Source organism: Narcine bancroftii, chromosome 2 (genome assembly GCF_036971445.1).
Source record: "Narcine bancroftii isolate sNarBan1 chromosome 2, sNarBan1.hap1, whole genome shotgun sequence".
Taxonomy (NCBI): Eukaryota; Metazoa; Chordata; class Chondrichthyes; order Torpediniformes; family Narcinidae; genus Narcine; species Narcine bancroftii.
In genome coordinates, this window is record NC_091470.1 from 60751851 (window position 1) to 60766913 (window position 15063).

Consider the following 15063-nt stretch of genomic DNA (forward strand, 5'->3'; position numbering starts at 1 on the left):
GTTTCTGATCAGTTTGTTTTGTGGGACGCAATGAAAGCTTTTTTACGAGGTCAAATTATCAGTTATGTATCCAAACTGAAGAAAGAGAGAGTTAGAGAAACTGAGGATTTGGAGAAGAAAATAACAATCTGTGAAAAAGAATTTCAAAAGAAAGCTACTGAATGCCAAAAGATCCAATTAACTAATTTAAAGTTTAATAAGTTACAGTCATATCGATTTGAATGTCTGTTGAATCATTCAAAAAATAAATTTTATGAATGGGGTGAGAAAGCTCAAAGTATTAGCTTGGCAATTAAAAAAAGAACAGTTATCTAGGATTATACCAGCTATTAGAAATAAATCGGGTATTACTTTTAGTCAAAAAGAAATTAACGAGGAATTTTGTAATTTTTACAAAAAACTTTATTTGACTGAATGTAAAGAGATAAAAGAAGATGCAATAGAGTCTTTTTTGAAAAATATTAATTTACCACAGTTATCTCAAGAAGACAGACAAGATTTAGATAAACCTTTTACGGATAGTGAAATTGAAATGGCTATAAAAGATATGCCAAATGGAAAAGCGCCTGGTGGAGATGGTTTTTCTATCGAGTTTTACAAGACTTTTTATGTTGATATATCTTCCTTATTTAAGAACGTAATACAACAACTTTATGATACTTTTCAATTACCTGAGTCCTGTTATAATTACAGTTATACCAAAAAAAGATAAAGATCCCTTACAGGTAGCTTGTTACCGTCCTATATCTTTGTTAAATGTAGACTATAAAATAGTGGCTAAAGTTATGGCTAATAGGTTGGCTCAGTATTTACCAAAGATAATACATCGTGATCAAACAGGTTTTATAAAAAATAGGTATGCTTCGGATAATATTCTAAGATTAATTACTTTGATAAATAGATCTAAATCTCAGAAGAATTATCCAATGGTGGTTTCATTGGATGCAGAAAAGGCATTCGATAGAGTAGAATGGAAGTTTTTATTTAAAGTACTTGAAAAGTTTTCGTTTGGTCTCTCATTTATTGGTATGATTAGGGCTCTGTATAATGGTCCGAAAGCTAGAGTTGTTACTAATGGTTTGCTTTCAGAATCCTTTAATTTAACAAGATCTACTAGACAAGGATGTCCATTATCACCCGCCTTGTTTGCTTTAGTTATTGAACCTCTAGCACAATTAATACGTCAGAATGATAGTATCAAAGGTATGAGAGTCTTGAATGAAGATTATAAAATAAATTTATTTGCGGATGATGTTTTGCTGTATTTGGTGGATCTTGATGTTTCTCTGCCAGCACATCAAGATTCCTTAGAGATTTATGGTCAATTATCTGGTTATAAGGTTAATTAGACTAAAAGTGAAATTTTATCAATTAGTAAAGATGAATATTCATTGTTTAGAAATATTACGAATTTGAAGTGGACGAAACAAATTAAATATTTGGGAATTAATGTTAATACTGACTACCAAAATTTATATTCACTTAATTATCTTCCTTTAATGAAGAAGATTAAGGCAGATTTAGTTAAATGGAAAGATTTACCTTTGGGTTTATTAGGAAGAATTAATACTATAAAAATGAATATTTTTCCTCGTATACAATATTTATTTCAATCAATTCCTTGTTGTTTACAAAAAAGATTTTTTAAAGATTTATATAAAGTAATTATGGATTTTTTGTGGAAAGGAAAATTTCCTAGGGTGGCGTTGAAAAAATTGATGTGGGATTTTCAATTTGGAGGGTTACGGCTACCTAACTTTCAATTTTATTATGAAGCAGCTCAATTTAGATTTCTTAGCGCATTAATGGCCACACAAGATACGCCTAGTTGGGCACAGATAGAATTGGCATTTATTTCTGAAATATTTTCGAATGAATTTTTATTTCGAAGGAATAAAAATTTGTTACGAACTTATGATGTACCAATATTGAAACATTTAATGAATTTAAGGACAAGTAAATTACATCAAATGGGATTGAAAAATAAGTGGTCGGGAAGATTACCATTATATAATAATCAACTTGTTCCTTTCACAGTATCTAATACTATTTTGAAACAATGGGAGGAGAAAGGAATACATAATTTATCTGACTGTTTTTCTAGAAGGTCATTTTTGTTCTTTTGTAGAATTGCAAAAGAGATTTGATATAAGTGGTTATTCTATATTTGTGTATTATCAGTTGAGATCTTTTGAAAAACAGGTATGCGGTCGTCAAATGAATTTACTGTCTGAAACTGATTTTGAGAAATATGTGCTCTCATTTCCAAAAAAGGGTTATATATCAGGTTTGTATCATATTTTGTTGGAAAGTGAAAGTAAAATAGATTGGGATAAAGATAAAATGAAATGGGAAAAAGATTTAAGTTTAACAATAACTGAAGAAGATTGGTCTGAAATGTGCCTTAATAGTGTTCGAAAATTGATTAATGCTAGATTGGCGATGATTAATTATAGTTTTATACATCAATTATATTTAACACCCGAAAAATTTAAAAAATTTGGTTTTAGTAAGTCAGATCTTTGTTTTTGTTGTGATCAGGTTTCTGGTACTTTTTTACATGCTGCTTGGTTGTGTGATCGGTTACAACAATTTTGGAAAGGTATTCAATCTGTATTTAATAATCTATATAATCTTCATATTGTATTAGACCCTGATATATTTTTATTAGGGAATATGCAACCGTTGATTGATTTAGAATTAGATAATTACCAGATTTCTTTTATTTATTTAGCGCTGGCAGTGGCCAAGAAATGTATAGCGATTACTTGGAAGAATAGAAATGTATTGTCTTTAGATAGGTGGTATTCAGAGATGAAGTTTTGTTTGGTTATGGAAAGAATATCTTTTTCTATACAAGATAAGATGTCTTTATGAGTTAAAGTGGATCCCATTTATTGATTATATACAATTTAAATAAGTTTGAATTAATCATTTTTTTTTCTTTAAAAAAACATTTTTTTTCTATATGTTTTCTTTTTTGTTCTTCCGTTTTTCTTTTTTTTTTAAGTTTTTTTTAATTATTAGTTGTTTTTTTTTCATTTAAGTTCTTTTTGTTTTTGTTTTTTTCATATATATTCTTATATAATAAAAATTTTTTGGACTAATAATTAATACTTAATTAATTTTTTATATATATATTGATTTTTTTAAGATATACATTTTTTATTTTTTTAAATTATACTAATAGTATTAATTCTTCACTCTTTATCGTGGGGGTGGGGAGGGGGGGGTTTAGGGGTTAAAAATAGTTTTTTTTTTAGTCTTAGTTTTTAGTTGTTAGGGGGAGATGCCGAGATTGGTATTGTATTAACTATGTTACTTTGTACTTGTATTACTTTATTTTGTATTTTTTCTGTACGTGAATTACTTACTTTCTTCATACGTTAAAATTAATAAATAAAGTTTCGAAAAAAAAAGTACAACTGTGAGGTATTGCGTTTTGAAGGACAAACCATGAAAAGACGGTGAACGGTCGGGCACTGAGGAGTGCGGTAGAAGAGAGGGAACTGGGAAAGTGCAGTCACAGGTGGATGGAGTTGTAAAGAGAGTTTCTGTCATATTGGCCTTCATATATCAAAGTACTGAGTTTGAAAGTGTGGAGTTTACGGTGAAGCCAAAATTGGAGTCTTGTGTGCAGTTGTGATCACCTAACAACAGGGAAGATATCAATATGATTGAAAGAGAAAATTCACTAGGATCAAAATTCACATGTATCAACTTCAAGAAATCAGTTCTTCTGTGATCTTTCTCATCCATACCTTCCCTGTGAATTTATGGATCATTTGAAACATAAAGCATGCTGGAAAGGCAAATTATCTGTCACATAAACCAATGAGAATTACTATATAGCACTGAAGACAAAAAATCCTTGTATTCTATTAAGGAATTGTAATTATATACAAATACATTAATTCCATGAAGTCATCAAACTTCCCTTAAAAAGAAAAAGAGTAGCATTTAGCATAGCATTAGCTTCCATTGAATACACGGGCAATGGAACTTATTTATAATTACCCATCAGTTCCTGCTTTGCTTTGGTTTCATCTGCTAACTTGCTGTGAATCTGATTTCTTTCTTCTTCCACTGACTTCAAACTAGCATTTACCTAAAAGGTAATAAATCAAGATTTAAAAACATAGCACTGGATTTTTACATGACAATGTACTTTTAAGGAAATTTACAAATGTCAGATACTTATTTATTATTATTCAAATGAAATGGATTTAATTAAGAGAGAGACAGCATAATAGCTCTATCAAGGAGCCAGCACCAACACAATGGGATAAATATACCTCTCATCTGTGCTGTGTCATTCCACAATTCTACGAATAATGACACATATGGCAGATCAGCCAACAAACTGACCATAAAAATATTAGTTTATCCTGTTGGCCCAAGCCTATGCACTATTCAGTTTGATCTCTGACTTCCCGAATTGAGGGGAGAGTTTCGTCCCATTGACCCAGTCAATTACCTTAAGCACTTCAATTAGATCAATCTCCAATACATCTAATTCATTCATCTAATTTTCCCTTAAATCACCTAAACAGGAGAAAAATCAGAACAGATCTTGCAACTCCAGGTACACATGATCAGGTTGTGTTCGAAAACACTCTGCTACACCATGCCTATTGAAAACATTACTCTCAACAGCAGCAAAGAACACAAGCTTAAAGAACACAAAAAAATCTATCAAGAGTGCTGAACAAGGTGTCTAAATGCTTGTTAAAAAGTAGTACACTATAGTTGGAGCCAAGAAAATATCACAACCAGTGATCAGACAAGATTTCAAAATCTTCATTCATATCAAGCTTCTGTTTTCAAATCATTTACAAAACACTGACATGTCAGTGCAACTTTACTGTAAGGAATGCCATTTGCCATAATTTTATAACTTCTTTCCTTTAGTTTTGCTTTTGTCTAAAGTGTGGCAATACTCAACATATTTTGCATAGTTGGCACTGGTGAGGAACAGAATGATTGGAATAATGTTTCAAGTCAAACAGGGCAGTCACTTCATGTAATACAAGTACCATTCAAATAAAATGTCAAGAGAAACAGGGAAATGCTATACAAAACTCATTATGCTTGTTAACATACCTTAGCAACATGTATCAACTTTTCAATCTTTTGCTTCCGTTGTTCTTCTGATATTTCTGATACATTAAAAAAGATTTTCTTTTTAGACTAATTAGATAGATCAGACCCAAAAATTTAGGATAAGTAAGAGAAAGGATATTAACACCAACTTTCTTGAAAACAATGAGCAGTCAAAAGATATAAAGCACATGTGGAAGAAATTCGTAAGGCATCAACTTCACCATAATTACTTTTTCCATATCTATTGTAACAGTGCCCAAAATGTTTGGGGCTGTATACATAGCTGAGGAATCTAACTCCCACTTTGAGTTTAATCAAAGAATTGTTGATCCAGTTGAAATAAAGAAAAATAGTGGGGAGGTCATGAAGCATACAAGGATAACCGAGGAGGTAGTGATGGCTGTGTTGAAAAAGATAAAGGTGGATAAATCTCCCGGACAGGACAAAATATTCCCTAGGACACTCAGGGAGGCTAGTGGACAGTTAGTGGGGCCATTAACAGAGATATTTAGGATGCCACTGGCCACGGGGGTGGTACCAAAGGATTGGAGGGTGGCGCATGTGGTTCCTCTGTTTAAGAAAGGGTCCAAATGCAAACCTGGGAATTATAGGCCTGTAAGTCTGACGTCTGTGGTGGGCAAGTTGATGGAAAGTGTTCTGAGGGATGCTATTTACAAATTTTTGGAGGTACAAGGATTGATAGGGAGTAATCAGCATGGTTTTGTCAGGGGTAGATCATGCTTGACAAACCTGATTGAGTTCTTCAAGGGGGTTACAAAAAAGGTTGATGAAGGGAAAGCTGTGGATGTTGTCTATTTGGACTTTAGTAAAGCTTTTGACAAAGTTCCCCACAGGAGGTTAGGAAAAAAGGTGGAGGCATTAGGTATAAATAAGGAGGTAGTGAAATGGATTCAGCAGTGGTTGGATGGAAGGTGTCAGAGAGTAGTGGTAGAAAATTGTTTGTCCAATTGGAGGCCGGTGACTAGTGGAGTTCCTCAGGGTTCGGTCCTGGGTCCACTATTATTTGTTATATATATTAACGATCTGGATGTAGGGGTAGAGAATTGGATAAGCAAGTTTGCAGATGACACAAAGATTGGTGGTGTTGTGGACAGTGAGGTAGATTACCGTAGATTAAAAGGTGATTTAGGAAGGCTGGAGGTGTGGGCTGAGAAATGGCTGATGGAATTTAATACAGATAAATGTGAGGTGCTGCATTTTGGAAAGGCAAATTTAAATAGGTCATATACATTGAATGGTAGACAATTGAGGAGAGCAGAGCAACAAAGGGATTTAGGAGTTATGGTAAATAGTACCCTCAAGGCTGATACTCAGGTAGAGGTGTGGTGAAGAAGGCATTTGGAATGTTGGCCTTCATAAATCGGAGTATTGAATTCAAGAGAAGGGAGGTTATGATGAAATTGTACAAGGCATTGGTGAGGCCAAATTTGGAGTACTGTGTACAGTTTTGGTCACCAAATTATAGGAAAGATATAAACAAAATAGAGAGAGTGCAGAGAAGGTTCACGAGAATGTTGACAGGATTTCAGGGTCTGAGTTACAGGGAAAGGTTGTACAGACTGGGGCTTTTTTCTCTGGAGCATAGAAGATTGAGAGGGGACTTGATAGAGGTGTTTAAGATTTTAAAAGAGACAGACAGAGTAAATGTGGATAGGCTTTTTCAATTAAGAAAGGGGGAGATTCAAACTAGAGGGCATGGTTTAAGATTGAAGGGGGAAAATTATAAGGGGAACATGAGGGGAAATTTCTTTACGCAGAGGGTGGTGGGGATGGGGAATGAGCTTCCGGTAGACGTGGTCGAGGCGGGATCATTGGTTACATTTAAGGAAAGACAGGATCATTACATGGATAGGAGGGGACTAGAGGGATATGGACCGGGTACTGGTCAGTGGGACTAGGAGGGTGGGGATTTGCTACGGCATGGACTGGTAAGGCCGAACTGGCCTGTTCTGTGCTGTAAGTGGTTATATGGTTTAATTAATGATAGATACAGAGTTTCACCAAACCACACCCAAACTCTCTTTTACTTTTTTTTTTCCACAAAAAAAATGGAGCGAGCTATTTATAGAAATTTACACAAGCTTGACTTCAAGGCACAAGACAGTCTCGTGAGCCATTCAGTTGATTTGATGGCTCCAGTGGTTACACCCACTCCTGGCGACTGTGGGTCGCTCTGATTAGGGCATCCTAGCCATATCCTTCTAGATAAAAGTAAGAATGGTATTTTAAAGAATGAAAAGTTGCACTCAGCACTTCTCACAAGAATTGCAGGGTTTTCCAAACCACTTTATAGTCTACAAAGTACTTTTGAAGAACATTAGTGTTGAAATTTGCAAAGGACCCAAGGATTCAGCAGTAATAAATTTTATTGCACCATGAAAATTATTAGGAAAACTCTGTTTTAAATAAATGTTTTCTTTTACATTATATTGTGGTGGTTCATGCAACAGGAAAACTGGCTCAAGGAGTCATGAGCAAGTCCACGGCAGACTGTGAGAGCTCTGGGTGCAGGGTAAGCCCACAGTCTAGCAGCTGATGTCATAAAGGTCCTGGGAGTTGGAAGAACCATTGGGTTCTGTGGGATTTATACTTGTGCGAGAGTTCTATTAATGTCAGTTGGATCAACTCACTTTCGACTCTGTGTGGTTCTCTCACTGTGTGCCTAGTGAAACTACAATATGTTAATAATTTTCCCAGGAAAAAAATTAAAACTATGCAAGTATTAACCACTGATCTGAGGAGCTAATGGTTAGAAATTGTGAACACAGAACTCCATATAATGAAGTTATTAACATCACTTACGGCATAACATCTGCCAATTTAACTCAATCCTCCAAAATAAATTGAAGTTTTTAATATGCAGCCCTAAAGGATGTACAAGATTGGTATTTTCTTTGGACAATCCTGATAGTGCACCAGTGGGTTGAAAATTCACTGTAGAAATTCTCCCTTCCTTTAGCTTTCTGCATTATAAGTGTATTGGACTTGATGCCTATGCATTCAAACCTGCATTAACCATTGTACACCTTGCAAATTTCATCTCAGCAATTAACTCGTCTTAACAACTTTAGCTCTTAAAGCATCTTGCTACTGAGACTATAAGTTGGAAGGAATATTGAGGAGATTCACCAGAACTTTGCTGGAATTGGAGGGTTAGAGATACAGGAAAACAATGGATAGGATGGTTTTTATTCACCATAGGAGACTGAGGGGTAATCTCATAGAGGTTTATAAAATTGTGCGGGGCATAGATTAAAGCTATCTCATCTTTACCGTGCTTAGAGGGTAGTCCATATCTGGAATGAGCTGCAACAGAAGCTAATAGAAACAGGTACAATTGCAGTTAAAAAGACATTTGAAGAGATGCATGGATAGGAAAAGCTAGAAGTATATGGACCAAGCGCAGGCAATGGGACCAGCTTGGAATGCCAACTTGGTCAGTATGGACAAGTTGGCCTAAAAGGACTGTTCCGTGCTATATGGCAATAACCAATGTGCTGCCCATCTTCCACTTTAAATGCTTAATCTTTTGTTTTTACAAACTGTATCGCCAAATATGCATAGATAGATGCAAAATCATCAATGCACATATTCTTTTAAAATTATTTATTTATCCTTCTGTTGATTGGAGCAAAAACTTAACTGCTGCATGGGGACTAGATTCACTAGTATTTTCATTATTCTGTCATTCATAATTAGAGTTTGATAGATCGTTTTGTACAATGGATTTTTTTCCATTCATTAAGATACACAACCGAGTAAGTACAGAGTCTTTAAAATAGTATTAGTTTACCCTCTTGTCAGTTATCAGCTTATTTTATTTAGCTAGAAGGTAGGTAAACTAGACAAGGCAGCCCGGTTAGTGCAACATTGTTACAGCACCAGTGATCGGGACTTGGGTTTGAATCCAACAGTTGATGAGGAGGTGGTACATTCTCCCCATGTCTACATGGGTTTTCCCTAGTGGCTCCGGTTTCCTCCTACGTACTGGAGATCAATAGAGTGTAATTGGGAGGCACAGGCTCATGGGCCTATTGTCCTGTATGTGCCAATTTTTAAAAAATAGAATATTTATGAATATTTTAAAATATCAATTTTCTCAATAAAAGCACGTATGAAATACTTGTGAACTGGACAGACTACACAGACTCAGATGTACCCAAAGTATCTCAGAATAATGCATTAAGCAAGCATTAAAGATCAGAAAGTGTTTTTCTTGGTGCTAACCAACATTTGTCCAGTAATTGGAAAGATCACAGGATTCCATGCATAATCTAAACCTGGGATGCCCACATGGTTCTGGCTGATTCAAAAACAATTTTAATGATCTGTAGTTTATTCTCATACAATAGCACACAAATCCAGTCCTAAACCTATGATTGAGCATCACTGCCATGTACTAACTGAATATTGTCTTCAGCAAGAAGTATTTTGAATTAAGTATTCCTGTCTGGAGATTTCAGCAAGTATAAAACTTTTCCATACAAATAAAATGTCATTGTACAAACAGATGATTCCAAAAGATACATGCATCTCAAGCATGTCTCTCTTTTTCCTGTCGACATGGATTGTTGGACATACTGTACAAACTTGATACTGTGACGGAATATGTTGTGTTTTATATTGTATTATAGATATGATTTTGGGAGATTTTAAAAAAAACCTGCCACAGTTTAAGTGTAGGTCATATACAAACACTTCAAAACAGATCTCATTAAAAATACTGGAGCACTCCTCAAGCTAGACAGCCCAGCTTCAAGAGCCTTTGCCAAAGCTTTGGGGATTGCCCAAGGGACTTCACTAATGGATTGTTGTTTTGAAAAGCAACAGATGAGAAAACTTGGAGGATTGGGTTCAGAGCCACAGTCTGTGAATGGAGGTTGCTGTTCTAAGAGGGTCATGTGGTTTTGCAAGCAGAGAGAGCCATTTTGAAAATGGGTTGTGAGTGCTTAGTTCAGCCTGCTCAAAACCCTTGTGGTCCATACAAAGGAGAGAACTGGCTGCCTAATGTTTCACTTGAAATAAAAGAAACAAAAAGGAGCTCTGTGGTGACCAGAAAGAGGTTATCATCTGGAAAACCCTGATGGGGCAAGTTTCTTCAGCAAGACACTGTCATGGCTGATTAACAGGGATCAATTTGAGTGCAGGAGCAACAAATTTCTCTCTGAAAACTGTCAAGAACCTTCCTGAGTTGTAACCATTTACCTTTCAAGCACCAAAGTCTGGAGAACTTTATAAATGTTAAATTCTGTGCACAGTATAAGAACTGCCTGCAACCAGTGAACTTGGAGGAATGAGAAGTGAGATTGGCCTGTGAATGAAAGAACTTTTCTGAACTTACACACACATTACATACATGTGCGCTTAGAATTAGAAGGGGGTTAAGTTAGGCTAGTTAAGTTAATAGTAATATGTTAAAGTTTGATCCTGTTTTCATGTTTAAAGATAATTAAAAGCAACTTTTGTTTAAGTAACCATTTGTCTTGGTGAATATCTATTGCTGCTGGGTTTTGGGGTCTTCTGGGCTCGTAACAATGCAGCCTAATCAAAAAAGTTTTATTGTTCATAGCCATTTGGTATTGTGCATGGATCTAAAACTGCCAAATATTTTATCTGCAGCAGCATTTTATTCATTTTTATAAAAAAGTCTTTTTCCAACCTTTCAATGAAACCAACATTGATTGCCAACCAGATTTAGCAAATCCGGTGAAGTCTGAGTAAAGTGCAAAAGCATTTTTTTTTTTTTTTTTTAAAATAGCAAAGCATTAGTTTAGAGTCTTTATGGTTCTCATTTTCAGTATTTGTTGTCCCAGACATTACCTTCTGCAGGATTATCCTCTTCAACTTGATTCCACAATTTCATCTTTAGAAGGCAATCCGTCAGAGACTAAAAGAAAGAATCTTTAAATTAACATTTTTGAGCATTGATACATTTTGGATACAATTTGATTTCACAGAAACAAATCTTACCTTCACTTCATTTTCTTTACATGCAAGAACGTCCCTTATATCCTTATGAGATTTTGTACTTAATTTAATATGTTCGGTAAGTTCATTGTAACGTTCATTCCACCCTTCTGACTCTTGCAACAGCTACACACAGAAAAGTTATAATTAGGCTAATGGATTGAACAAGTAGTATTCTTTTAATTAAAAACTCTGGAACATTATTATATTCAAAGAACTTCTCATCAAAATTATTAAAACAATTAAAAGAAGTAAAATGTTTATGTAGTTACAAAATGCAACACAAGTTTAGACAGTTTGATTCATTAAACCCACACAGTTCTCAATAAATTCAGATAATCTGAGAAAACCTGCAGCAATATGGATAAAAACAGACCTTGAAACTGTGTGGCAGAGTAAGTGGAGGTGACAAAATGTGACTTGTCATATTGTTGTTCAAGAAAGCTGTGAAGGTGGGTTTTTTTAAAAACAAAATGTAGTGGATTATTAAATCAGGGAATAGTGTTCATGATCTGCATAAGACTCATGGTTTGAAGGCAGAGTTGGTGAGAAAAATGGTACTACACATATCCTCATATGTCTTTCAGTCATTAATACTGCACAATTAAGATCACAATTAGTGTAAAGGGTGAATTAGTTATTTTGCACTGAGTGCCATTTATAGTTCAAAATAGTTCAGAAAACTAATGGAAAACACTGCAAATGGGAAATTTAAATCAAGTCAAAGTAAATTTTAAAAATTATCTGTAAACTCATCTCCATGTTATTGCCATTACACTATCACTTGCTATTGTTGCAAACATATCAGCATCCATATAACCATTTACGGAGCGGAAACAGGCCATGTTGGCCTTTCGAGTCCGCGCCGGTTCACTGATTTTGTGTGCTCTCTTCAGGCATTGGTCCCGGTAGATCTTCATTCAATAATGATGGGCGAATTCAATGCAAGTGGAATCAAATAGCAAAACTATGAGCAAACCGATTGGCTGTCTGTGTACCAAAAATAGTAAAACTTGACGAAACTGGATTTATTAAGAAAAGACAAACAATGGACAATATCTCTAAGTTCATTAACTTAATCCATCCAGTACAAGGAAAGAAGACTCCAACAGTGGCAGTTGCTTTTGACACGCTTTAGAGGAAAATAGCTTAAATGGAGAGTAGCTTTAATTTAGAGTGTAGGTTGATAGAAAAGGGTTGGTGAAAAATATATCAGTCATACCTGCTCTTTGCTTTGTTTGAGATGAGAATTCTCTTCTTTTGCAGCTTGCGAAGATTCCTGGTGCCTTGCATCATTAATCTGAATTGCTTTCAATTCCTTTTTAGCCTAAAAGTGCACAGATGAATACAAGTCTTTTTAAAGTCACACTATTAGCATTTATTAGTGTTTTTATCACTTCTTGTATCCTTACCTCTTCTACTTGAATCTTAAGATTTTGAGCTTCATTTTCTAGTGCACACAAATTTGCTTGTATTTTTGTAATCTGGAAGGGGGAAAATTATGACTAAGTGCACAAAATCTACATTTCCATTGCATTTTAAATATTTGATTATTAGGCAGCTATGTGATTAACTAATAATGGGTTAAAACAACCATTGAATGATGACATACCAAATTACTTTGCCGAGATTTTGTTTGTTTTTCTCCCTCTAAATCCTGTGTGAACTGATCAATCGCTTGTCTAATAGAGTCATTTGACTTATCCAATTTGGTATATGCATCCTAAAAAAGAAGTTTATTCTAAAATTAATCTCGAAAACATCACCAACACTAGTACATTAAAATATATTTAATGCTAAAACCTTATTAGATTGTCTTTTGTCCCTATATGATAAAAAGGTATTTCAATTGAAATTAGTTGAACAATCTTAGCTCATCCATAATAATGAATTCTTCATTATTCTTAATATAAACAAGCAATAATACAATTCAGGTCACCGTCTAGTTTACATAATAAAATGACCTTTAAAACTGCAATATTAAAATTTTAAGTTAAAATTTAACAATGTCTGCAATTCTTTTCAAATTAAAATTTTATAGTTATAAACTGCTCATATAAAATTAATTTCACATCTTTTTCTGGATACTGTTAAGAGCTGACTTTAGGAAATAAAGAAGGCACTCAGTTGATCAACTGTTAAATAACACAATGCAAATCACAAAGAAAACCTTAATTTAATGTGAAAAATATGAAAATGCTTCAAATTATCAAAGACATCTTGGTAAGTAGGTCACAAGCTATCCTGTGTAAATTCTTCCATAATGTTGAAGAAAGATGCAGCTAAATGAGTGATGAGAAAATTGTAACTTGGGTTGTTGCAGACAATACCATACTCCAAAAAAGTACTCATGATTTAGTGTCTACCATGAATGGCTTAGAGGGACCATACTTGGATTAATTGGTTAATAATGCACAGTGGATAATTATACATTTTTAAAAATAATCACACATCCATTATTCACTTATATTATGTGTTTATTTACATTTCTTTAAATACACTCAATTTGCCTTTATTATCTGAAAAATAAAAATATAGAAGGTGGAAATCAGAAAATCGTGGAAATAATCAGCAGTCTTCAAACTGAAGATGTTAACTCCCCATCTCCTCTACAGAGGCTGCCTGACCTGCTGAGTATTTCTGCCCATCATGCACCTGGCTTAAACCCACAGCAACAGAACAAAATCCTTAAAGGTTGTTTTTACTGGCAGGTGTGGCTAGAACTATGCAACACATCTTAAATCTATTCTCTTGAATCTTAAGGTTAAGGAGAAATGTAGTGAACTTATGAAATTCTCGGCTAGTGAAGCAGCACAGTCCAGCTTCCATCAATGTATTTAGAAATAGAGGAATTCAGGGTTTATAGGGAGTGAGCGGGCAAGTCCACAGCGAGACCAGCGGTTGAACAGCACAGAAAACTTGATGGCCCATACACATGTCTTGTGTTCTTTTATAAATATCTTTATTCTATTACCATTCACAAAAAATGAAAGTAGAAAAATTCACAAAAAAAAATCTCAAACTTCCCTTTGCAAATATTTGGCTCATAGCCCTCAATATTCCACTTCAATTTGCCATCCTTCAAGCACACTTTTTGGCAATCTTAAAAGTATTTTCCCAGATAGCTTGTTAACAGTATTCTTACCTGAAGATGTAAAGTGTTTGCTTCTGTTGCTTCTTTTAACCCAGCGGCATTCTTCACAGAGGCTTCAAATTCACTGTACTAAAGACAAGAGGACAAATTAGAGACAAATAAATAATTCGGGCAAATTTTAACTTATTGTCATACCAATGAAAATGTTTGGAAACTAGACTGGATAATCTAATGGAGTTAAATGAGCAACATAATCTAAAACTAATAATGTGTTTATTGTTCGGCTCCGAATCATGGGTCCTCTACCGGCACCACCTACGGCTCCTAGAACGCTTCCACCAGCGTTGTCTCCGCTCCATCCTCAACATCCATTGGAGCGCTCACACCCCTAACGTCGAGGTACTCGAGATGGCAGAGGTCGACAGCATCGAGTCCACGCTGCTGAAGATCCAGCTGCGCTGGATGGGTCACGTCTCCAGAATGGAGGACCATCGCCTTCCCAAGATCGTATTATATGGCGAGCTCTCCACTGGCCACCGTGACAGAGGTGCACCAAAGAAAAGGTACAAGGACTGCCTAAAGAAATCTCTTGGTGCCTGCCACATTGACCACCGCCAGTGGGCTGATAACACCTCAAACCGTGCATCTTGGCGCCTCACAGTTTGGCGGGCAGCAGCCTCCTTTGAAGAAGACCGCAGAGCCCACCTCACTGACAAAAGGCAAAGGAGGAAAAACCCAACACCCAACCCCAACCAACCAATTTTCCCTTGCAACCGCTGCAATCGTGTCTGCCTGTCCCGCATCGGACTGGCCAGCCACAAACGAGCCTGCAGCTGACGTGGACTTTTTACCCCCTCCATAAATCTTCGTCCGCGAAG

General features: G+C 35.3%; 1 protein-coding gene across 8 annotated transcripts in view; it reads right to left on the minus strand.

The window, feature by feature from the left end:
• mia2 (MIA SH3 domain ER export factor 2) overlaps positions 1-15063 on the minus strand; it is an 82431-nt gene that overhangs the window by 34973 nt on the left and 32395 nt on the right. For all 8 annotated transcript variants that reach the window (XM_069916842.1, XM_069916841.1, XM_069916840.1 and 5 more), the window contains 8 exons: positions 14237-14314; positions 12704-12814; positions 12504-12575; positions 12314-12418; positions 11095-11217; positions 10945-11011; positions 5104-5159; positions 4018-4108 (listed from right to left, as the gene is read on the minus strand). In XM_069916842.1, coding sequence (XP_069772943.1) covers positions 4018-4108; positions 5104-5159; positions 10945-11011; positions 11095-11217; positions 12314-12418; positions 12504-12575; positions 12704-12814; positions 14237-14314 — 703 coding nt within the window. The remainder of the gene's footprint in view (positions 1-4017; positions 4109-5103; positions 5160-10944; positions 11012-11094; positions 11218-12313; positions 12419-12503; positions 12576-12703; positions 12815-14236; positions 14315-15063) is intronic.